This window comes from Mauremys mutica, chromosome 6 (genome assembly GCF_020497125.1).
Source record: "Mauremys mutica isolate MM-2020 ecotype Southern chromosome 6, ASM2049712v1, whole genome shotgun sequence".
In the NCBI taxonomy this organism is placed as follows: domain Eukaryota; kingdom Metazoa; phylum Chordata; order Testudines; family Geoemydidae; genus Mauremys; species Mauremys mutica.
In genome coordinates, this window is record NC_059077.1 from 87,589,705 (window position 1) to 87,615,516 (window position 25,812).

Below are 25,812 nucleotides of genomic sequence, written 5' to 3' on the forward strand. Positions count from 1 at the left end.
TTAAATTTTTAACCATAAAATACACTTTGGGATCCTTTAAAATTCCATCTAACTCTTCTTTTTTTTTTTTTTTTTAACAAAAAAACTGTTTTATGCTGTGAAATTCACTGGCAAGAAATCCTCTGCAGCACAACTGGGGCTTTAATAGCAGCAGTTGTAGTTTCATTTTGTGTTGAAGTAGTTGGTACCAAACAGATCAGTGGAATGGTGGGATAATCCTGCTGCTGTACTTCCTAACATTTTAAATGAGTGCATTTTGTTTTTTTTGTTGGAAGCACAGACCTGGTTCTTTCCAGAGCTTTCTGCTGACCACAGCTCTGCAGAAATATAAATGGGCTCGTGATAAATTTCTGTTGTGTCCTGGTTGGGCTGCAGATTTCCCTCTGCTGCACCAGTTTATTTATTGCTTCTACGGAAAACTTCAGTAGAGAGTTTTTCAAAACAATGAATTTGACACATTGCTGGAGAAATAATGTGGGAGCGGAGGAGTCTCCCAAACATATCCTTATGTAGTGGGGAGGAGGGGTCCCAAAGCATTGAAAAGGAGACAGTCAAAACAAAGCCCTAAAATATGAAACATATCAAAATATTCAGATTCCTGCACTGACACTTATTTTTCCTAAGAATTACTTGATATCTGCCTAAGGAACTTGCTGTGCTTGAGTGCATTAATCCATGCTACTGTGTTGTCATTTTAATGACTATACACATTATAAATGACTCCTGTATATCCAGTTATTACATTAAAGGAGCTCTTGAATTAAGTGTTGGTTAGAGCAGAAGTTCTCAAGCTCTCCAGACCACTGTACCCCTTTCAGGAGTCTGATTTGTCTTGTGTACCCCCAAGCTTCCTCACTTAAAAACTACTTGCTTACAAAATCAGACAAAAATGTTAGAGAACACTATTACTGAAAAATTGCTTACTTTCTCATTTTACCATATAATTATAAAATAAATCAATTGGAATATAAATATTGTACTTACATTTCTGTGTAGTATATAGAACAATATAAACAAGTCATTGTCTGTATGAAATTTTAGTTTGTACTGACTTCGCTAGTGCTCTTCATGTAGCCTGTTGTAAAACTAGGCAAGTATCTAGATGAGTTGATGTAGCTTCTGGAAGACCTCTGCATACCCCAGCTTGAAGACCACTGGGGTAGAGTAATGAACCTGAGACAGGAAGTCAGGAATGTCTGAGAACTGTTCCCAGTTTTACCAGTGACTCACTATGTTGTCATCACCGTATTACTTAATCTATTTCCCAGTCAGTGAAGTGGGAGATTAATACTGCTAATACCTCTTCAAGAGTTTTGAGGATTTGGTAGAAGTTTATACATTGCTTTAAAGATCTAAAGTACTAAATGAAGGTTAAATATTACTACCCTTCAGATGAAGTAAGAAATACTCCTTTAGGGGAAAGTGATTTACTTTGTTATGCATTTTCAAACCATTATGTCTCTTACTTCCTTTCCAGGTATTACATTGATAATTAAATGCATATAGAGAAATGGTTCTTGAAAAAATGCTTTGACAATAGTGGTGTTCAAAACAGCATTTAAAAAGTGTTGTTGACTTGTTTAAATTAATTTAATCTTCTGAAGTGCTGGCCATCAACAAACTTCTGTACTAAACAGGAAAGTATTTACAAGATCAACAAGCAAAAAGCCAGGTGAATCACTGCAGAAGTGCTCTGTGTGCTGGAAGTAGCCAAGAGGGCCCTTTGTCACAACCAATGCCATGATTTCAGTATAAGATTATTAGTCTAGTCTGGAGAGACACAGAGAGAGGCATTTCTGGAAGGAGTTTTAAAACGAAGAAGGGCATTTCGAAAAACCTTGTGCTATTGTGCCACTAGTTCACCCTTTATGTTACTTCTAAGGAGAGTTAATTGCTCCTGTCACTTTAGATATTCAAACGTGAAATTAGTTCTCAGTCCTCCAGTAGAATGTAATGATAACACCCTAACTGACTTCAATGCGAGCAAGATATGGCTCTTGAAACTGTTCTGTAGGGAACAGTACTGATTGGAAGTGAAAGAGATGGACTGAATGATCTGACAGGGCTCTTCCATTAAGAGTGACATGAGATTTCAATAAGTGGTGACTATTTACGATGGTATTGACTGTTTCCAGTACATGTTGCTATGGTGCTAACAGTTTGTAGCACAAAGTCAGTGGTATGTAGATTTAATTTTAAAAAAAAAAATTAATCCAACTTGTAACTGCTTTAAAGAGCTGACTGAGGGGAAGAGTAGAAAAACATGTGTTTCAGTGAATTCTTGAACTTCTCAAAAGCCCTTCTCTCTCCCCCATTTTTTTTTATCACAGTGAACTACATAGTCATCTTTTCTCTGTCTTTGAAGCTTATAACCTTGGCATCTTCTTCGATTGAGCCCTCTCCTTTGACCAACATGTCTAAACCTTGCTGATTCTTCCTGTACAGCATCTCCAAGATCCTACATTTCCTCTTTGCTCACACTGCTAAAACTCTAGTCCATGCCGTGATCATCTTCTGCCATGATTACTGTTAATACCACCTTTCTGGCACTGAAGCCTGCAGCTTCCCCCACTCAAATCTATACAGAATGTGACTGCTAAGATACCCTTCCTGGCTCACTGCTCTGTCAGGCCCATCTGAAGTCCCTTGACTGGCATCTCCTCTTCCAGTGCATCAAGGAAAAACGTATTGTCCTTACTTTCAAAGTCCTCTACAACTTTCCCCCAACCTACTTAGCCAGGCTGTTATCACAAGGTCATCTCTTGGCACCACTTTGACCATGATGCCAGCCTTGATTGCCTGACTGTCCGAGCACTTTCAGGCTTTCTCTCTCGTACTTCATCTTATGAGTGGGGGAAAAAGCTCAGAGTCAAAATCTATAAAGCTGCTTGCCACCTTACCGTCTTCAAAACTTGCCTGATTACAGCCTGATAATGGCTAGGAAAATTACAGCCTGATAATGACTAGGAAAGTGGTGAGCTGTAGTCACTGCTACTAAATGGCTAATTGTGCTCATGTGATATTTATCTGTTATCCTGTCTTCCCCATCCTTGTTTATCTCCTCTGCCTGTGATATCATTTTTTTTTTAAAGAAATCTCATAGGTGGATTGGGGTGGGAACTGTCATTTTTGTACAGTGGCTAGCACCAGGGGGCCCAAATTAATTGAGGGGTCTATGTGCTACTGCTATATAAATGTTTATTGATCAACAATATGTCCTAAAGAGTTACTTAGATTTATACATTATAAAAAGAGACTGTGTAGTTTTAGGCCCAGATTAGGAAGGATTTTGGTTTGGGGGCAGGAGGAGGCTTTTGTAAAACCTTAATCAAACCATCCTTTCATCTTGGATTAAAACCTCTCCAGAAGAGTGTGTAGGTCAAACACTGCATCACTGTGCTATTGCACAAGAGTCAGAAAGTGAAACTGATTGTAATCAAGTGAGAGATTTTTTTTTTTAAGTTGTGGTAGGGACCACAGTGCTAAATTCCCCAGTACCTCTGTCTGCTCTATGCTGTTCTGATGGTGTGAAGAATCCGTAAACCTGCCAATTGAAGAATCCCCTTTGCCTGGGGAAACCTAAAGTGATGTAGAGCCATGGTAGTGGCTCCTGGGCTATGGAGCCAGCCCCTGAGGGTGCTCAAATCCATGTTGGAGTCTTCATGGTGCAGAACTAGCATCAAGATAGGGGTTGGGTGTAAACATGGTTTAAATAGGGGAGCAAATTTTGGTTGGATTTATTCCTGGAGGGTTCATCACATGACATAATCTTTAATTAAAGTTTAATCTTTAATTCCTGGGGACTCCAGGACAATCTTGGAGGATTGGCAACACTAGGCTTAAAGCCACCTTGGCTAACTTCCTTCCTAAGGTGTGCTAAAATGGGCTCGGTGCTTTGCTAAAACATAGGACACCATGCTAGCTTATTTTCAGTGTCCAAAATGAACAAAGTATAAACAGTAAAAATGGTTTAAATAGTGAAAAATAAATTAATACAATTCATACAATTTTAAAAATCCTTGTTCGTAATAACGTCACAGGTAAAGACTTGTATACTACTTGAATCTTTTATACGGTGATGTTTTAAGAGATTTACTGAATGACATTAGCAATCTTACATTAAATCCTTACAGTTTTCAAACAGTTTATTTTAGATTGACTTTAATCTCTCATGATGAAAGGGCTTTAACTTGTTTTTAAACACTGAGATTAGTGTTTGTTGCATGGGAAAATGGGATTTGAGCATTGTGAACTGGAGATATGCAGTAATCCTTACTGTTTTATGTTGAACCTATAATTGTATCTAATCACTGATACAGTTGTGATTAAGGCTGGTTGCTTGTCATGGGAAACATTTTAGTTTAAAAATAAGAAGGTCATAAAAGCATATAAATTTCCCTTAGGAAATGATGAGAAGAGAAGGATTTACAATAAAATTGATTATCATGTGTCATGGATCCACAAAGCACTCTATGCCTCCAACCAGCCTTTATATGGTGTCTCTGGGAGTGTAATTGTCTTTTCCCTAGGCCTCCCTTTTTACAGGAGACAGCCCTTCCACTCAGCTACTCCAAGACTGGGTCCTTGGCTTCAACACCTTCCCCCCCCCTCCCCCCATGACTCCTTCAGCAGGTCCAAAAGAGCTCAAACCCCTATTAGAGACTTGCCCTCTTGGGAGGTCTGCAATGAGCAAATGTTTGCAGCAACACAGGACAGCCATTTCAAAACAAGATAGCATTTATTAGTCAACTGTAATATAATATTTAGGTCCTTAGGCTTTGCTTTACCATTCTAATATACCTACATGTGTGTGCTGCAGCATAGAGTGCATGTCTTGCCCAAACATCTAGGATTTCACTCTCTACTGCACTGGGCCGTAGCATTCTTATTATAGTCTAACATCTCAGGCCTGGTCTACACTAGGACTTTAATTCGAATTTAGCAGCGTTAATTCGAACTAACCGCTCAACCGTCCACACCAGGAAGCCATTTAATTCGAACTAGAGGGCTCTTTAGTTCGAATTTGGTACTCCACCCCGACAGGTGGAGTAACGCTAAATTCGACATGGCTAGCTCGAATTAGGCTAGGTGTGGATGCAAATCGAACTTAGTAGCTCCGGGAGCTATCCCACAGTGCACCACTCTGTTGACGCTCTGGACAGCAGTCCGAGCTTCGATGCTCTGAGCAGCCACACAGGAAATGACCCGGGAAAATTTGAATTCATTTTTCTGTCTGGGCACTTTGAATCTGACGTCCTGGCTGGACATCGGGGCGAGCTCCGCAGCACCTGCAACGATGCAGAGCTCTCCAGCAGAGGAGTTCATGTTATCTGTGAATAGAAAGAGGGACCCAGCATAGACTGACTGGGAACTCTTCGATCTGATCGGTGTGTGGGGCGAGGAGTCTGTGCTTTCGGAGCTGCGCTCCAAAACAGGGAATGCGAAGACCTACGAGAAGGTCTCCAAAGCCATGAGAGACAGAGGATACAGCCGGGATGCAACGCAGCGCCGCGTGAAAATCAAGGACCCCAGACAAGGCTACCAAAAAATCAAAGCGGCAAACGGACGCTACGGAGCCTGCCACCACTGCCCCACCAGTGACCGTGGACTCTGACGATGGAACAGTGTCGACGGCCAGTTCCTCGGTGATGTTCGCGGACGGGGAAGATGAGGAAGGGTTTGTGGAGGACGAGGCAGGCGAGAGCGCTTACAACGCTGGTTTCCCCGACAGCCAGGATCTATTCATCACCGTCACGGAGATCCCCCAACAACCCTCCCCGGCCATTAACCCGGACCCTGAATCAGGGGAAGGAGCAGTCGGTAAGTGCTTTAACCATGTTAACTTTTATTCTTAATATAACAGCAATCTTAACTGTGTGAAAAGGAGGTCTCTCTAGATATGGGGATAGAACAAAAATCATCCTTGGAGATCTCCACGAAGCTCTCCTTGCGTTAATCGAAAAGCATCAGCAGGAGGTTCCTGGGGAGAGCTGCCTTATTGGGTGCTCCGTGGTAGCACAGTTTTCCGCGCAAGGCTTTCATGAGGTACTCAGGGAGCACTGCCTCCCCGAGCACGGCTGCATCGGGCCCTGGTTCGTGCTAGCTTTCACGCAGCATGCGCTCTCTATCTCCTTCAGTGACCCTCCTCAGGGTGATCTCGCTCGGAGACTCCTGCATCTAATTAGGGTAATTACTGTAATTTTACGCCTGGTCCAAAGTATTTTAAAAAAATCTACGGACAGACGGCATAGCACAGACTCAGCACGCAGCTGCGTGACGAGCGTAACGGAAAGCCAAAGAATATAATGGACGTTCATGGAGGGAGGGGGGAATGAGGACGCAAGGTATCCCACAGTTCCTGCTGTCTCCGAAAAGTATTTGCATTCTTGGATGAGCTCCAAATGCTTCTAGGGTCAAACACAGTGTCTGCGGTGGGTCAGGGCATAGTTCGGCAATTTGCGCACACACCCCACCCACCACCAGAAGTGAAAACAATCCTCTGTTGACTCTTTTACATGTCACCCTATCTTTACTGAATGCTGCAGATAGACGCGATGGTGCAGCACTCAACACCAACATCCTTGCTCCCCCACGCTATGGATGGCTGATGGTACAAAACGATGGAAATCCGTCCTCATCATCAGCCTATTGGCACATGGGGCAGTGCAAAAGGGCTGGTAACCATGCCGACTAGCATCAGTAAGGTCGATCAAGGGCGCCTGTCCCTAATTTTTGATGGCAGATGGTGCAATATGGCTGGTAACCGTCCTCATCATTGCAACAGGGGGCTGAGCTCCATCAGCCCCCACCCTTCATTGTAAATAAAAGATTCAATTGCCCCTGGACTAGCAGAGGGATGATGGGCTCCTTCATCCACACTCCTTAATGTCCTGCCTGGACTATCATTGCAGCTGGAGGCTTCCTTCCACTCATTTCTCACAAACAAGTCACTGTGTCTTATTCCTGCATTCTTTATTACTTCATCACACAAGTGGGGGGACAATGGTATGGTAGCCCAGGAAGGCTGGGGTAAGAACGGAATGAACAGGTGGTGTTGTTGCAGGAGCACCCCCTGTGAATAGCATACAGCTCATAATTTATGCAGGATCGGACACAGAGCAGCTGTGCTCTCTGGTTCTATGATACAGTGGTTCTCTAGTACACTTGCCCATAATCTAGGCAGGACTGATTCTATTTTTAGATACCAAAAAGGAGGGATTGACTCAGGGAGTCATTCCCAATTTTTGCTTTTGCGCCTCTGGCTGCTCGGCCAGGGGCACTTATGACAGCACCAAATGGGGCAGTGCAAAAGGACAGGTAACCATGCCCATCTTATTACCAATTTATGGTATGGTAGATGGTACAATATGGCTGGTAACCATCTCTGCTGTCATGCAAAAGCAAAAGCATGCTGCTGTGTAGCGCTGCTGGCCCGCCTCTGTCAGCGGCATCTAGTACACATACGGTGACATACACAAAAGGCAAAACAGTGTCCATGGTTGCCACGCTATGGCGTATGCCAGGGCAATTCTGGGAAAACGGGCTTGAAATGATTGTCTGCCGTTGCTTTCCCGGAGGAAGGAATGACTGGCGACATTTACCCAGAATCCACCGCGAAAATGATTTCTGCCCCAGCAGGCACAGGGGTCTCAACCCAGAATTCACAGAGACAGCCTAGACTCAGTTAATTGTTCGCAAAAATGTATCTTTGCAAGGAATTCACTCCCTGTTTCCCATCTCACAGCTTCCACTGTCTCCAGACCTGCCACAGCATCCCCCTCGCAGAGGCTGGCAAAGATTAGGCGGCGAAAGAAAAAGACAAGGGACAAGATGTTCGAGGAACGTATGGGCTGCTACCTAGCAGAGGCGGACCAGCAGAGCCAGTGGAGGGAGACCGTCTCTCTGTGCCAGCGCTCACACAGCGAACGGGAGGAGAGGTGGCGTGAGGAAGACAAGCAGGCGACTGAAACGCTGCTTGGACTAGTGAGGGAGCAAACGGACACGCTCAGGCGCCTTGTGGATGTTCTGCAGGACCGCAGGAGGACAGAGACACCCTGCAGTGTATCTGCAACCGCACTCCCCCGCCACAAAGTCCCATACCCCCCTCACCGAAAATAATCAGGAGGAGGGGCGGCCGGGGACGTGAATACTGTCACTGCACCACAGCACAGTGCTCAAGTACCCAAAAGCTCTCATACCCTACATTTGCCGAAGTCCTTCACTTCCAGACTCACAGTAGTCCCAATCCCAGTCCCATCCCCTAACTGTCTACTTAATTAATAAAAATGCTTTGCTGTTAATTACTGTTTCCGTTATGTTTTTTCAAAGAAGACTGTGTTTGAATGGGGGGCGTGGGGAAGGGGGTGGTTAATTGCATAGGACAGTCACCTTTCCCAGGGTACAGACACGGGGGCAGGATCAGCAGCGGGTCACACACACGGTGCAGTCAGTAGGCACCCTGGTCGGTTTTTGGAGGTGGTTTCCAGGATCTGTGTGGGCGGGGGAGATGTGACTTTGCAGCGGGGGAGGGCGGTTACAGATCTTATACAGCGGTCCTTGTCCTGGACCGCAGAGTCACGCAGCTGAGGAATCTGTATCCGTCCTCCTCCACCACAAGGTCACATATCCGCCCGCACACAGAATTCCATAAAGAGGGATGGCAGGCTCCGTTGAAAGAAGCATTCCGGCACTGCGGACCGCTCTAGGAGCAGGAGCCTGTCATTCCTTGAGTTTAGAGGCGGTCTTTACATCACCGCACACCCTACCCAGCACAGCCTGCGTCCCAGTTTCAACCCTTTCACGAAAAGTCATGAATAAAGAAACCTTTGTTAAGTAATAATGGGACATGTATTTTATTTTTACACGTGTGCTGGAAGTGGGGGTAACGGGGTGAACGGGGTATGTAACCGAAGAGGAGAGTCAACAGTAACTGGGTAAAGAAACAGGGGCAGGTTCAGCTTCTCTGTAAAGAAATTGAACAGTCACAGGTCACGCTGCTCGCTGCTCGCTGGTATTTGAAGAGTTCCTTGTCGCTGTCCCAGGCGCCTGTATAGGGCTTCATGAGCAAGTGCATTAGCGGGCAGGCTGGGTCCCCGAGGATGACTATAGGCATCTGCACATCCACAACAGTTATTTCGTGGTCCGGGAAGAAACTACCTTCCTGAAGGCGTCTGAGCAGCCCACAGTTCCTGAAAACACACGCATCATGAACCTTGCCCGGCCACCCGACGTTGATGTTTGTAAAACGTCCCCTATGGTCCCCCAGTGCTTGCAGCACCATTGAAAAGTAGCCCAATTTCTCATCAGCTGACTGTGGAAGAGGTGGACGATAAAGTGCGAGGAGGAGAAAACGGCGATGATCGCAGCGGGCTCCGTGCTTGCAGTGCTGTGGCGTCCACGCTGTCACTGACCAGAAAAGTGCACGAACAGATTGCCCGCAGGCGCTTTCAAGGAGGGAGGGAGGGAGGTTGTGATTGACGGTTCAATGACGACACTTACCCAAAACCACCCTCGACACATTTCTCCCCCCAGCAGGCATTGGGGGCTCTACTCAGCATTCCAATGGGCAGCGGGGACTGCGGGAACTGTGGGATAGCTTCCCATAGTGCACCGCTTCCAAAGTCGACGCTGGCCCCGTGAATGTGGACTCAGAAATTCGAATTAGTGTATTTAGTATGGATACACAAATTCAACTTCATAAGGTCGAATCCACAAATTCGAACTAAGTTGATTCGAAATAGTCTTGTAGTGTAGACAAGGCCTCAGTTCTTTGTTTCAAGCTCCAGTCACACTTCTTTCACATGTTCAGCCTGCCTTGGCTGGCAGTCATTAAAAGTTGAAATCGGCTGTTGGTCTTCCATTATACCTCCACGGTAACACCATTCATATGTTGATGGTTCTTGCTTGATCATGCATATGCCTACTGATGCACACGCAGCCACTTCATTACTTTCCCTCTGCCCTATGATAGAAATTAGCCCTTTCAGACCCTGTGGCCAAAAAAAAAGTGTGACTCCATTTCCCTGATCACTTTTGTATTAATTTTTAAAAAATAGAGAAATTTCCCATATTTTTCATGACCTCTTCTTAGTTACTAGTATTCCATTATGCTGGATGTATAGAGAATATTTGTAAATGAATGCATTAAGAAGTGGTCTGGTTGGAATGAAGGACAATGACATGAAAAACCCTACAAGTCAGTTTTTTTTTTTTTTAAATCATAGAGGTCATGGCTCTCACTCAATATGATATAGATATGATCCTGATAAAACTTCAGTTTTCTCTCTCTTCCCGTCCACTTCCAATCTGGTTTACAGTCCTTACTCTCAATCTTATGCTCTCACACAGCAACATATTTGAGAGATTAACTAAGGAGCAGCATGAAACTTATTTAAGGGAGAAACTGTGGCAACACAGAAGAAAACAGTTTTCCATTCAGGTCTGTTTTTATGGGTGAACACTGATACTTAATCCAGAGACTGGCTAGATGTAATTGAATGTGCCTAGTTCTTCTTTGAGTATTTGCTTGGTTTTGGGGTAGATAGGTTCAGAATCTACTCCTTCATATCAGGTAGACCTGCTTACAAAATAATTAAGATGTTTCCCAGGAATATTTAAGCCCAGTGATGCCTCCTTTTAGCAGCCTTCATTCCTTTAGTTTTGATCTTGTATATGATTCTCCAGTTTTTGTAAATCCCTTGCTTTCTATTGGCAGGGCCTGAAAATCCTTGGTTGGTGCAAGCATATGTCTTTGCAGCCAAACATCCCTTTGCCTCTGTGGTGGCACAGGAAGTGTTTCAGAGTGGAATTATTCCTGCAGATACAGACTTCCGTATCTACAGGGACTTCGGGAATATTCCAGGTATGTTATCAGAGAACCTGTCAATGGGGGGCATTATTTAACCCTTATCTAGATTTATAACAAGGGGCTAATCCTGTAAATGCTCACTCACGTAACGGTTTTAGGGTTTGGGCTCTAGGCCATGAACTCCAAACTGAAACTTGACTTGGTATCTGCTTAAGTTTAGGAGGAACATAGTGTATTTCTCCCCTAGGAAAATAACCCTCATGGTTTTTTGGTGTCCCACACAGACTTGGTGCATACATTCAGGGTCCTGAGTGTTCTCTATTTCAGTGTGTCTTCATTCTCTGTCAGCCCCCTGACTTCTAGCACATTAGTGCTAAATGCCATGGCACACTGAAAATTCTCTGACTTTTAAGTTGTGGATTAATATATTAATAATAGTGAACTACATTTGATCTTAAACCGAAAAGGTACCACATTGGCAAAGTACAGCAGGTTTGAAAGTATAAAATGCTTTCCTCTATGACAGCATTGAGCACCGTATTACATTATAGCTGAGGTTAATACCACCTCACATGTATAGGTTATGGAAAGCTGCTACCCTTGTCACCTTGCAGTCCAGGTATATGGGCTACAGAAACTTACTCATTTCTGGCATATGAGTTGGCAATGGCAGTTTTTGCAACCAGTGTTAATAAAACCAATGGGTCCCCCAGGGAGAAAGAGAGCCTATTACAGGGGCCAACCACATGGGGAAAATTACTTACTTAAAAATCAGGAAAATCTCTTGGAAATCAAATATATATTATAGCATAGTTACATTTAAAGCATTTAAATTCAAAATGGGGGAAGAAAGCCCACTTGGAACCAAGAATTAAAAGAAAAATTATGTATGTAAGGGATAGACGGGGAAAAAAGAAGCATCGCTTTTAGATTTGTAACTGTTATGGCTGCAGTCTTACTAGTTTCATTGCAGTAGTCATGCTCCAGATGGTCAGGAATGGGGACTTTTGAATCCTTAGTTTACAATTCACACTAATCCCTTTTTCCTAACTACTTAAATAATGGGTGGTTTAATTGGAGAAGACAGCACAAAATGACATCTCACTTGGCACAAATGCTAAAGGAAAATAGATTTCTATAGGAGGAGGAGGATTTAAGGTATTTTAATATGTCTAGCTTTGAATGAACCCTGAGGTATCTTGTTCTCTAGAAAAGTGGTCTGCACAGAGTGACGCGTAAGGACATGGCATGGCTAAAACAAAGTATTGTACTGCATGCTCTGAACTGTTCTAAAGCACACTTTTAATCTCAAAATGGATTGTGTAAGCAAAGTACCTTCTGATATAGCTAATATGGGTCCATCTGTGTTTAGAAACCTATCTGCTCTATTAGGTGGCAAATGAGGTTTTTATTGCCTTTCTTCTGATAGCCATGCAGAGCGAAAACAGCTGTGTTTGAGAAATGGATTCTATTCCTTCTTGTGCACCAACAGAATTGTTTGTTTTGATCAGCTACAGTGATACAAAATCAGTGACAGCACTAAGTATGCAGGTACTACTGTAAGTGTACACACTATGAATTGCACAGGGGTACACTGAAGGCATCATTTGGCTTGCAGAACCTCTGCTAGTGGTGATTCATGGGAAGGAAAGAAATCAGCTTGATTCTTGGAGCCCAGGTAGACTTTGCCGGACTGGCAATTACAAAAAAAAAAAATCTCTTTTTACCTGTAAACTGACCACACAGAATTGTTAAGCGGTGGTAGTCATGCAATCTTAGGATTACATTTTCTAGTTGCTTTTCTGTGTAGAACCACACTGAATCTTTAGCGATGATGTTGGGAAAGCACAGAATTTGGCCATTGGCTGGTAAGAGTGATATTCCACTGCTTCAGGCAGACAACCAGTCTCCAAATAAACTATGGAAGGTGGTAGGAGGCTTATGCTGTCCTTGGAGGCTAGAGACTAGCCTCATTAGAGAATCAGGTGATCAGGAATATTGGTATAGGCATGACTTTCTACAGTAGAGGGAAGGGGTGTGTGTGTGTGTGTAAACACCAGACATGACAGTAAAATACAGAAGGACCAAATATTTTCATATACCTTTAATTAAATATGTCCATGTTCTGTTACAAAATTGGTTCTTAAGCAGTCTTACTACATGTGGTAAGCTGTTCAAGTCATAGTAGTCAAAAGTGATTGTTGGGTTACATTGGTAGAACAAAACTTTTTTATTTTGTAAAATGTTCTGAAAGCTTTCAAGTGTTTGATTAGGTTTAGGTAATTTTAATCATAGTCCTTTTCTATCTTCATAGGAATAGACTTGGCTTTTATTGAAAATGGCTACATTTACCATACAAAATATGACACACCAGACAGAATTCTAACGGATTCAATTCAGAGAGCAGGTTTGTATTCAGACTTCCATCAAAAATTTGATAAAGAATGTGGCTAAATGGAAATTGCTTCCTTTTCCCACTAATCCTTATCATAGCTTCTATAAATTGGAAATTTCTTAACGATTAGTGATGCATAATCTAAACATTGGTAAACCTCAAAAGAAATAAAACTCAGAATTCAGTGGCTTGTGATTTGTAACAATCTATGGAGCCTCTTTCAGATTGAAATCTGGCCAGGCCAGTGGTGACCAAATTCATCTCCGTCTGAGGACTGTTCAAAGATCTATCTCTGGCCATTTTCCTATGGGTAAATATCCACAATACTTTGCATCCGTGTTTAATATTCTCCACAAGGAGACTGAGGGTTAAATGGGTGGCATGGAGACTGAACCGCCTCTAGAACTGGTCCTTCCCGAACCAGGGCAGAACCAAAATGGCAGGACAGTCTTGGCAAGCTTCTGATGCCGCCACAGCCCATATTTTGTTATTTCCATGGATAAAGAGGAGAATTCACTTTCCTGGTCGGTCAATATTTCACCTTTTATAAGCAATAAATTTACACTTAAGTAAAGAATCTGTAAAAGTAATTAATAAATTTTTTTGAAAAACCACAACACCCAAAAGTGTGTGTTAGCCACTACCAGGAATATTAACAAAATTAGTGTCTTCTTTCTTTGACTAGCAGAATTAAATCAGCTTTACTCTTTCCAGGCTTGTTTCTCAATCTTTTTATAGGCACTCAAGCAACAGTTGTCCTCTTGTAGTTATGAACAAATTATATAGCTAATATTTGTTCGGTTTTAGTTGAAGGAATTGGGTCAGCAGCAGAGTTCTGTGAATAACTTTCATGAAGATCAAACAGTTTTAAGAGTGTGTGTGTGTGTGTGTGTGTGTGGTTTTTTTTATTTTTTTTAAAGTAATACAGTTGCAAGATGCCCTAGTGTGCTTCTGTTTTTTCCCCTATCCCTGTTGTAAAGCTGATGCTCCTCATTTTGATAATTTGTTACAGCAAAAGCAGTTCACTGCTTAGAGCTTGGTTCCCAAGGATGTTTATATCAAGGATCACTATGTAGGTTTAGAACAGTGGTTTTCAAACTGTGGGTCAGGACCCCAAAGTGGGTTGTAACCCAATTTTAATGGGATCGCCAGAGTTGGCTTAGACTTGCTGGGTCTCAGGGCTGAAGCCCAAGCCCCACTGCCCCTGAGCAACAGGGCTTAGCTTACAGGCCCCCTGATGGAGCTGAAGCCCTTGGGCTTTGGCTTTGACCCCTACCCTGCCAAGGCAGTGAGGCTCGGGCTTTGGCGCCCCAGCTGGGGCAGTGGGAGTCAGGCAGACTTAGGGGTTGCGTAGTATTTTTTGTTGTCAGAAGGGGGTCGCGGTGAAGTTTGAGAAGTCCTGGTTTAGAAGAATATTTTGTGTTGTGCGTAATGAAATATGAAATGACAGCTAAAAGATTCATTAAACACATTTCTAATGTGATGTAGAAGTATAATTTTAGGATGTAATATTTTTCTTTTTTTATAACATCTATATATAGAACTATGCTCTTGTCTTTCCTATTTTCATATTATATATATATATTGTCTTTTTTCCCCCTTAAACAGGTGACAATATTTTAGGAATGCTAAAATACTTAGCAACATCAGATAAATTGGCCAAATCTTTTGACTATCGGCATGGAAATGTGGTCTTCTTTGATGTGTTTGGTCTGTTTGTCCTGGCCTACCCTGCTCGTGTTGGCACCATCATGAACTATATAATAACTGCAGTTACTGTCCTTTATCTAGGGAAAAAAATATTACAGCCCAGAAACAGGGGTAAGTCCAGCTAAGAACAATGTGATTTTTCTGAAGAGGAGGAACTTGGTAAGTTTTTAAATAAACAGGAGTTGATATGATAGGAAATTATCAGCAGATTATGCAATTACTTGCATAGATGAACTTTAAAATGGATATTGTCTACTCAGTAGCTTGTGTCAGTTGCTTTGGAGCTCATTGTATTAAGTCACTTGAGCATGAAATGACTAAAGTGATAAAGGGATCCCCTCTAGGCCCAAAACCAAGAATGTGTTGTAGCTCAGCTTTTCATGAAAATTTCAATGGCATTTTTTAAAAGTTAAAAACAGTCACCTGAAATTATTTCAAAATTACACAATGTCCAGTTTGTTATGTTAGTTTTAGTAACAGGGGCAGGGCTTTTTCCTTTTCCTCCTGCTTTTTTTATTTATTTTTTTTAAAAGGGGTATCTTTTTACATACAAATTTGTCAAAAAGCAGCAAATAATAAAACAGTCTTTAAGAGGAAAAAGGGTACTGAAAGTTATTGAAAGGACCTTGTCCATGTAGACTAAATAGACTCATAGACTTGAAGGTCAGAAGGGACCATTGTGACCATCTAGTCAGACCTCCTGCACATTGCAGGCCACAGAATCTCACCCACTCTTGAAATAGACCCCTAAACCCTGGCTGAGTTACTGAAGTCCTCAACTCATGGTTTAAAGACTTCAAGTTACAGAGAATCCACCATTTGCACTAGTTTAAACCTGTAAGTGACCCATGCTGCAGAGGAAGGTGATATTTCCCCCCCTGCCCCCCGCCTCCCCAGGGTCTCAGCCAATCTGATCTGGGGGGAAATGCCTTTCTGATCCCAAATGCTCTGCAATTAAGTCTCCTTTAATTATTGGGAGGGGAGAACAAGCACAGAACTAATAATTATATAATATAACTTAATAAAGAAATACTTTTAGCAAAACTTTATAAACAAAACCAAACCCACGGAAACTACCTTCTTTCTCTGGGAAACAAACTGGAATCCTTAAAAAAACAAAATCTTTCCTGAAGTTTCCTATGCTGTGGGATAATCTCTCAAGGGAAATGCCCTGAACAAATCACTAGTTTAGTAAGAAAGGATCTTGTAGTGATAAGGGCATGGGCTGGATAGCTTGGGCCCTGATGCTGCAAAGGAATCTTCAACAGCAGACCCCTAAACCTACATTGCATCTTATTTAATTGCTTTAATGACCACGGTGATTATTGTTGTAATGTTAGTCCCAGTATAGCACCCTAACTGCAAGATGTAGCTAATAAAATGGCCCATTGCATTTGAGTTTACTATTTTTTCTCTCTTCCTTAGCTATTAATTACATGAAGGAGCTCTCCGTTGCATTTGGTTTCACACTGTTAAGTTGGTTCTCCACATTAGTGACTGTCCTTATTGTGGCAGTGTTCATCTCTCTCATCGGACAGTCTCTTTCTTGGTATAACCACTTCTATGTCTCCATCTTCTTGTATGGAACTGCAGCTGCAGCTAAACTAATCCTCGTGCACACGTTAGCCAAAAGGTTCTATTATAAGGTAAGTGCTGATTCTTTGTAGTTTACTACTTGGTGACATAGAGTAGAAAAATTAGATCATTACTGATGAAGAACAGGGATTTAATAATCTGAACTGTGATAAGTGTTGACTTCTTGAAAGCCCATCAGTTCAGTTGGCTCATAAGCTTCATGAAGATTTGTATCTCTGTCAAACATGTATTTAAAAGACATCTCTTGGGTGTTAAGTTTAATATTTTTAAACATATCAAACTGGATCAGTCCCTAGACCCATCCAGTCCAGAATATTATGTCTGACAGTGACCAATACCAGATGCTTCAGAAGAAAGGGGAAGAACTGCATGGTAGGCTAATTTAAGATAATTCTTCCACATTAGGTCTCATCCTGGTCTCTAGTAGTTAAATTGGTTTAACCCTGAAGCATTCTTGTTATCACTAATTATGATAACTCTGCATATTCTTTATCTATGTAGTTATTCAGTCATTCTTTGAATCTTGTTAAGTTTTTTGGCTTCAGATAACTGCCTATGACAATTAGTTCCTCAGATTAATAAGAGACTGTGTGGAAAAGTGATCCCTTTTATTTGTTTTGAATTTCCTACCTTATAAATTTTATTAAATGACCCCTTAGTCTTGTGTTATAAGGCAGAGAGAACAGACGTTCCAGTCTGCCTTCTCTATACTATTAATTAATTTATATACTTTTATCATGTTCCCTCTTATTTATCTCCTTTCTAAGATAACAATCCCAATCTTTTCAATCTCTTCATATGAGTTTTTCCCTGGCTTTGATCATTCTCTTGTTGCTCTTCTTTGAATTTCTAATTCTGCACTTTCCATTTTGAGTACTGCATACAGCAGGGGTAGGCAACCTATGGCATACATGCCAAAGGCGGCACACGAGCTGATTTTCAGTGGCACTCTCACTGCCCTGGTCCTGGCCACCGGTCCGGGGGGGCTCTGCATTTTAATTTAATTTTAAATGAAGCTTCTTAAACATTTTAAAAACCTTATTTACTTTACATACAACAATAGTTTAGTTATATATTATAGACTTCTAAAAAGAGACCTTCTAAAAACGTTAAAATGTATTACTGGCACGCGAAACCTTAAATTAGAGTGAATAAATAAAGACTCGGCATACCACTTCTGAATGGTTGCCGACCCCTGGCATACAGTATTCTAGGTGAGGCCATACCATTGACTTATATAATGGCATTATAATTTCCATGTTGTTCATCCCATTCCTTATGCATCCTAATTTCTTGTTTGCTTTTTTGACCACGGCTTGATTGAGCTATCTACAGTGATGTCCAGGTCCCTTTCTTGAGTAAATATAGTTAATTTAGCACTCTGTAAGGTGTAGTTTACATTTTCACCTCCTTTGAGCATTACTTTGCATTATTGACATTGAATTTCATTTGCCATCATGTTGCTATGACATTCCGGGGTGCAATCCAGACATTAAAGGGCGGTGTCGCCTTTGTCCTGCAACCTGGGGTGTGTCGCAGTGCTTTGCTGCCGTAACTTGCAACTTTGGCCCCTCAATAAACAACAAACAGCATGCAGGTCATACCCTGCGAGTTTGCTAGCAGGCTGCAGCTATACATGCTTCAGTCATACTCTGGTTTCCACCATCCTTGGTTACCACTTGCATGGTGACCTCAACACACTCTCAGTCCCAAATTTCCCCTCAAAATGTATGTTCTGCACTGCCCAACCCTCTCCTGGACAACTCAGATATTTTAGGTCTGTTGCCCCTCTAAGGGGATCAATATCTAACAGTCCTGCTAGTTTAAATGGAGTTATCTCACAATCCAGTTTAACCACAACACTGGATTAGTTTACTTAAAGACTAAAATAAGTTTATTTAAATACAAGAAGATACGTTTTAAGTGAGTATAAGATATTAAAATCAGAAATGGTTACAAGAGAAATAAAGATGAAATGGTTTCTAGTACTAAAACTTAACAAACTTGACTTGGTGAAGGTGAAATCTCTTACCACATGTTTTCAGTAACATTGCTAATCAGTGTTAAAAATGTGCCTAATCTTGCCTGTGGACCCTGGTGCTTCCTTTGAAAAAAAATAAAATAACCCCCGCATTTGGACAATATAGAATACTATATCAAAAAAAGGCTTTAATGTAATTGCATATGCAGTAGTAATACCGAGTATATAGGAAGAGGCATAGTTAACAGCTGCTGATAAAACTGCAACTCAGAATCTTCTTAAGTGTTTGTGAAATGTGTTTTCATGTGGTTACAGACAAACCGTTTGCTACATATGAAAGTAAAAAGCAATGTTCATAAACCATACATCTAGAAAATGTTGCCTTTCTTTTCCTTTAATTCACTGTGCCTTCCCTCCAACTTCCAAACTAATCTCCTGTTAAACTACTTTTTTGAATCCGCTCTGATGTAGCATCTAATTGTATAGCTCCATAAAAGGAAAGAAATTGGTGTGGCAGTGTTTATAAAAGGATAGATGGTGACCAAACAAAACTTTAGCTGTGTATAAGCAACAGAAATTTGCAATAGTGGCCTTAAGAGATCTGATATATATATACACACACTGATCACTGAGCAGGCTAATTCTGTATTTTTGCTCGTTTTTTCCTTTACAGAATAGAAATGAGCAGTACCTGGGGGAGATGTTCTTTGATGTCTCACTTCTCGTTTGGTCTATTGCATTGGTTCTAATCACTCAGCTAGGCCTTTGCTCAGCATTCATCTGTGCAATGTGGGTAGCGTTTCCTTTACTCACAAAGCTATTGACCTATAGAGAATTCAAACAAAAAGGTAAAAATGTATTTTATTATTTGACAACCTGGGAGCTCAATTATTATATGTCAGGGCATGATTACAGCCAGCTTGAACTAAACTAAAGAGAATTCCCAGGAACGTGGTGTGGTTCTTTAAACAAAAATAACTTCTCTGAGCTCTGAATTATTCTGACTTAAGAAAACCAGTAGCATTTTTGTTAGGAATAACTATAACCTTGACAGAAAGGCAGCTTTTAAGAATAGAGCATATATGTAGGAGTAGCTTGAGTCATCTATATAATTAGAGCCCTGTGTGGATACAAAATTTGTATCTGCATCCGATCTGCAAAAATGGTCCATGGATATCTGCCTCCATAGACGCAAATATCCACAGATACAAAGCGGATATCCATGGATTTGCAGGGCTCTCTAGATAATATTCCAGTATTGTCGCCCTGAAGCCTAGAATGTCTGAGTCAGTGTGAAACTATGGAAACAGCAACAAGCATGTCTCTTTTGTTCAGAATATCACCAGATTCAATCATCACTAGAGTTTGCAGTCTGTTATCATCTACTTTCTAAATTCTCAGCTATTTTGACTTTACGAATTACACCTGTTTGGTGTACGGCTACACTATGGTTACATATCTATGCCATGCCAAGAGTCATAGACCATTGTGATATGAGAGGTAACTCAACCTGCCACCACCCTTACTTTACAACTAATTTGCATGCAACAATTTCTTTGCCCATTTGAGGGATGTTGCATAGATGTGGATTATTTGGCCCAAATGCTACACCCATGTGAGAGCGCCTCGGCTTTTGGCGACTAGTATAATATATATCAGTATAGACTCAGTAGGGCAAATTATCAGTATGTTCAGTTATGATCATTGTTCAAATACACCTCTACCCCGATATAACGCTGTCCTCGGGAGCCAAAAAAATCTTACTGCGTTATAGGTGAAACCGCGTTATATCGAACTTGCTTTGATCCGCTGGAGTGCGCAGCCCGCCCCCCCGCCCGCGAAATGCTGCTTTACCATGTTATATCTGAATTCATGTTCTATTGGGGTAGAGTTGCATTTAGATGAAAGATGGGACCTAAACCAGTGTCATAGTTAGACACACATATTGAGACACAAGTCTGTTTAGCTTTTTTCACAATACAAGTATAGTATTATGTGGCTTTAAAAATGTCTTGCATTGGCATGGTCTGTACCAAATGGAGCCTTCTGTCCGTGTAGATGTACCTCGCCCTTGGAAATAGCTTGCATTTGTCCCTTGATATTGTATACAGTAACTAATTAAAACTGCAAGTTCTGTATCTTATAGGCTACAGAATATCATGCTTACTTGTTTTTTTTTTTTTTTTAATCTCTCTCCTGTAGGTGCCACAATAAGATTTGTCATGATTTACATGCTGGGAATGTTTATTCCATACCTCTATATAATGTACCTCACCTGGACGATATTTGAAATGTTCATTCCCATCATGGGTCGAAGTGGTACAGAAATTCCACCTGATGTAGTGCTGGCAGCCTTTATCCTTAGCAGCACTGTAATTCTATCTTCCTATTTTGTAAGGAGTTTTTTTTTTTTAAACCTTGTAATCCATATATTGAGCTACTTTTTAAAAGGAATATTTGAAATTAATGGTGGCTTAATTGTAGGCTAAAAAGCTAGCTGATCACAAGGAACTCCCATAAAAGTAACTACATCAATACAGTAAAATTAAACTAGACTCTCTAGAGATGCTGTTTGTGGATACTTGAAAGCCAAATTCTATCTTCATATAGCGGTGTGCTCCTCTCAGTGAAGTTGGTTGGAGTTGTGCATGTTACAGGGTTGAATTTTGCCCAGTATCTGACTAGAGAGTTGGCTTTATACATGATATGAAAATGAGATGCTGATGGGGAAGTTCAGTGACTTTCCCCTATTGGTGAAGGAGTCCTTGAGAGGACCAGCAGAATATTGACCCAAAAAATATACTGAAGTAACCTGCTGTCTATGAAAATGGGGGTTCATCCCATTGTAAACTTCCTTTCCTGTATTCAGGATGATTGTTTTGCATTCATGATAAGATTAAACTGAGCCATTGTACAGGAGAGAGTTTAAATGCAGTAAACAATACATTGTTAGTTGAAGAAAACCCATTTAGACAGAACACAAGATAGATGTGCTGTAGGATGGAGGTACAGAGATCAGTGCAAGGAAAGACTATCCTCAATTGAAAAACATAATTTAACTTTCTTGAGAGATTTTAATTCTGGAGGGTAATTAGGATTTAGTGTAATTTAGGAAGAATGTGGCATTGAGTATAAATGACCTGAATAATATATAGATAACTTCATGTTTCAGCACTGTTTTTAACAATGTGCCCTCACACAGTCCTCTAATTAAAAATAATCAGGTACCATTTGCTAATGAACATTTTAAAAAGCAGTGTGTGCTTTCTTAAAACTCTAGGAAGTCCGCACATAGATCTAGCATATCGGTTATTTAAGACTGCATGACTTAATGTCTCGTGCATCAAATTAAATAACGCTTGTGAAAATAATCACATTTTAAAATGTCCTCTGAATTCCATAAATTAGGTCTTTAGAAATACACTAACACTATCTTTTGCTACTTGGTGCAGTAATTTCATAACTAGTGCCTGATATTTTTATTCTCTAGCTTAACTTCATCTATCTTGCCAAAAGTACAAAGAAGACACTAATAACTTTAACTACAGTGTTTGGAGTTACACTAATTCTTGTTTGCAGTGGAGTATTCTTCCCATACAGTTCTGATTCCACTAATCCAAAACCTAAGCGAGTCTTTCTCCAGGTAAGAGAAACCTTACATAATATATAGCCTACATCTTCTATTTTTTTTTCTCTCTTCAACCTTCCTTTTCCTCCTTCAAAGAAGAGCGTTTTGTCCTTAAATATAGGACAATTCGTAAGAGGATTGTTCATTCCCAGGCAGTTAAAAAAATGTAGCTGCTTGAGATTATTGTAACTTTTTTTGTTTTCATTGCTCACGATGGGCCACACTCTTCCCTGACTTCTGTTTGGTTACACCAGGAATTAATTTGGCTCAATAAACATGTTTAAATATTTACATATATTTGTTCAAACGAACAATATTCTTAGCATGCAGGAAGCTAGGCAGACTGTCTCTCTTTTGATCCTTGTGGAACAGTCCATCTACTTTGTGTGGAGGCTGGCTCAGCTGCACTCTGTATATACTGATTTTGCTGGAGTGCTATGGTCATCTTGAAAAGATAGGGAGTGAATCTTTTTAGCAGTGACATGATTTGCCTTCCCCATTTATTTTTAGAGTGCATATGTATGTGCGAAGAGTGGGTGGAGTGACAAGTGTAGTTTTGCAATAGTTAAGTCTTACCAGATTTTGGAACAACACGAAGTGTAAAAACAAGAAGTGTATAAAATAAAGGCAAATTGTCTTGTTGCAGTTGGCTTGGAGCCTCTTTCTCTACTCATCTCCAGTTGAGAGATGTTACTTCAAGAAAACTTATTAATAACTTAAAAGACAACCAGTCCTGTTTATCAATGATATCCAGGTATTATGTACTGGAATTACCTTCTTAGTAGATTAGTGGGTAGTGGCAGTAATTTGGAAACTGGGATCATTGATTTTGCTCCTGACAACTTGTTCTTCTTTGAGTGATGGTGCCTATGTGTATCCCACATGTGGGACACCCATGTGTTGGAGTCTGGAATTTCTTGCAAGCAGTTTCCTTTAGCCCACATATGCCATAGTTCTCGTGATGTGGGCTGACACCTCTCCAGTTCCTTCTGACCACCACATGGTCTGAGTCAGAATCTTCAGTGTCCTCAGCAGTCTTTGTTTTTTACTGCACTATTCCTGTAAGAATTGTGTATAACTAGTTTCTTTAGTAGTTTTTATAGTATAGTATAGCATAATCAGGGGTAGTCGATTATTTTTTGTCAAGGTCCAAATTTCTTAGGCAAGGTATAGTCAAGGTCCAGGGGTGTGCCGCAGACCGCGCTCTGCCCTGGAAGCGGCCAGCAGCAGGTTTGGCTCATAGGCGGAGGCACACAAGCGGCTCTGCGCGACTCTCACCTGCAGGCACCGCCTCCCCCCCCAGTTCCCATTGGCCGGTTGCTGGCCAATGGGAGTGCAGAGCCGGGGCTCAGGGCAGGGGCAGCATGCGGAGCCCCGTGGCTCCCCTGCCTAGAAGCCGGATCTGCTGCTAGCTGCTTCCAGGGCACAGCGCTTTGTTGGAAAAGGTAGGCAGTAGCCTGCCTTGGCTGGGCAGCACTGCCGACAGACCTTTTAACATCCCGGTTGGCGGTGCTAACCAGAGCAAGGTGACCCAGCGCCATACATGCATGCATACCCATGGTTTGAAAAATACTGCCATAGAAGACCTTACGCTGTGCCAAAAATGTGTGGGCGGTAGTGGTGGGCATTTCAGAATCTGTTCTGACTTTATCAGGTTACACAAAATATTCCAAATGCCTGATGGTTTTTCTGTTTGTTCCTCACTCTTCCAGCATGTGAGCAGAAGATTTTATGGCCTAAATGGAAACTTGGTAAAAAGTGACTCTGGAATATGGATTAATGGGTTGGACTATGCTGGCATATCTCACATCACTCCTCATATACCTGAACTCAATGACACTATCCGAACTAATTGTGAGGACAAGGCCCCTCTCTGTGGCTTTCCTTGGATTCTTCCTGTGCACTTTCTTCTCAGGTAATTTTCTTCTGAGTAATGCCACCGCCTGTTAGGACCACATGGAACTTAAATTTCCAAGACACATCAGACACTTTTGCAAAAGATCCATCGAAGGATGAAGAATAAAACTCATTTTGTAATGTTTTTGTCACTGCAAAAGGCTTTCTTTTTCATCATATTATAATGTCCCTGGCTGCAAGTGTTTTGTCACAAACTTTAGGAGAAAACATTTGATAACTGATGTCATGGTCTTGTGTCCACCCAATGGTAGCAATTTGGAAATCTAAAAATTCCTTATTTTGGTTATTGTTTTAGCTTGTTTTACCTTAAATTAACAGGTGGCTTGGTCAAAGAGAATGAGGTGAGGAATAAAGGCATGGTGGAGGCAATCCTGCTGTTCACTGAGGGACCCTTTTAAATGTTTTGATTGTGGCCACAGACTATGAAAGCATTAATCTTCACCTCTAGGGTGAATGGCACTTGAACATTTCATTTTGTAATAGCAAGGCTGCCCAGCCTTGTTGTACAAAGACTTGCATTTTGTCCAGAGTCTATAATCTTTTAGCACTATAAGGCACTTCTGAGTGTTGCGTTGGGCTTAAAAATGCTTTTTTATTGTAGAAAGAACTGGTATCTTCCTGCTGCAGAAATTTCTCCCACAAACCCTGTTCACTTTAAACTTCTGGCCAAAGAGAAAATGCCCTGGGATTCTACGAAGTTAACCTTTGAAGTATCAGGTGAGTGGCTATATGTCTATCAGCCTCTGATTTGTGATTTTTTTTATGCTTATTATAAGCTTAAATTCTGGTATTGAAAGTGGCTATGCTATCCCTGGGACAGCGGAGTGATTGGCACTAATGCAAAATTGGGAACCTGGCATCAACTTATTCAGCTTCCCAGGCACTCCAAAAATTGTGGTCGTATTGCAATCGTAAACTTAAAGGCTCATTTGAATTAACAATTGACTTTTGTTAGCTAGAAATTTTTAAAGCTCATTTTATAACACTGTCCCTCATTGCACAAGATCCACTATGGCGTCTTCTAAGGATAGTGGAGCTGCTTAGTTCTGTATCTTGTATTGAGAGACAAAACTGGCAGCATACAGGCTAAATCTCCCATACAAAATTATATTAAACAGCTGATTGGGGCACAGAAAACCCCATAGTAGCTAGAATGCATTAGAAATGTGTTTCTCTTCACTTCCTTCTGCTAATACATCCAAATACATTTGCCTTTCTGATGTTGTAGGTCCCAGTCACATGTCACTGTACATTCGACCACATGAAGGGTCAACACTGTCCAGCTGGTCTCTTGGAGATGGCACTCCTGTTGCTGGTATAGGAGGGGATTATTTTGTGTTTTACGCTCATGGGCTGCAGGCTGTGGCATGGCGCTTCTGGATCGAGTTGAAGGTGAGGGTGAAAAATGTTTGAGAAAACTTTAAGAATAAACCCAACTTGCTTTATTATATAGATTAATAGAAGTTAGCGGTGAGATTTAATTTGTCTTTTAGTCTGTCCTCCGTGGGCTGATACAAGGCTATTCCTCACTGTGTGTGTGTAAATATTTTAGTGCATTCTCTTGTCAAATTTTAAATGACCCAAGGGATGGGGCTTCCATTATTTCCTCTGATAGACACTTTTACAGTCTTCTGTCTTGCCATTAGGATTTTTTAATATTTATCTCTACTTTACCTTTTCTTAATATCTCACTGCTCCTAATTAGAGCTGTTTTGTTGTAGTCTAAATAATTCCTCCCCATATACTCTGTTTACTTACTTTGGGAAACTAGGTCTCTT

The 25,812-nt window shown here is 41.2% G+C and overlaps 1 protein-coding gene across 4 annotated transcripts in view; it reads left to right on the forward strand.

Annotated features, from left to right (window-relative positions):
- The window catches only part of ERMP1 (endoplasmic reticulum metallopeptidase 1), a 46,820-nt gene that overhangs the window by 17,494 nt on the left and 3,514 nt on the right, over window positions 1-25,812 (forward strand). For 3 of the 4 annotated variants that reach the window (XM_045020488.1, XM_045020486.1, XM_045020489.1), the window contains exons 5-14: window positions 10,715-10,861; window positions 13,122-13,214; window positions 14,811-15,023; window positions 16,338-16,558; window positions 19,163-19,337; window positions 20,692-20,882; window positions 21,980-22,132; window positions 23,830-24,032; window positions 24,636-24,751; window positions 25,263-25,426. In XM_045020488.1, coding sequence (XP_044876423.1) covers window positions 10,715-10,861; window positions 13,122-13,214; window positions 14,811-15,023; window positions 16,338-16,558; window positions 19,163-19,337; window positions 20,692-20,882; window positions 21,980-22,132; window positions 23,830-24,032; window positions 24,636-24,751; window positions 25,263-25,426 — 1,676 coding nt within the window. The remainder of the gene's footprint in view (window positions 1-10,714; window positions 10,862-13,121; window positions 13,215-14,810; window positions 15,024-16,337; window positions 16,559-19,162; window positions 19,338-20,691; window positions 20,883-21,979; window positions 22,133-23,829; window positions 24,033-24,635; window positions 24,752-25,262; window positions 25,427-25,812) is intronic. The other variant, XM_045020487.1, reaches the window with a different exon arrangement.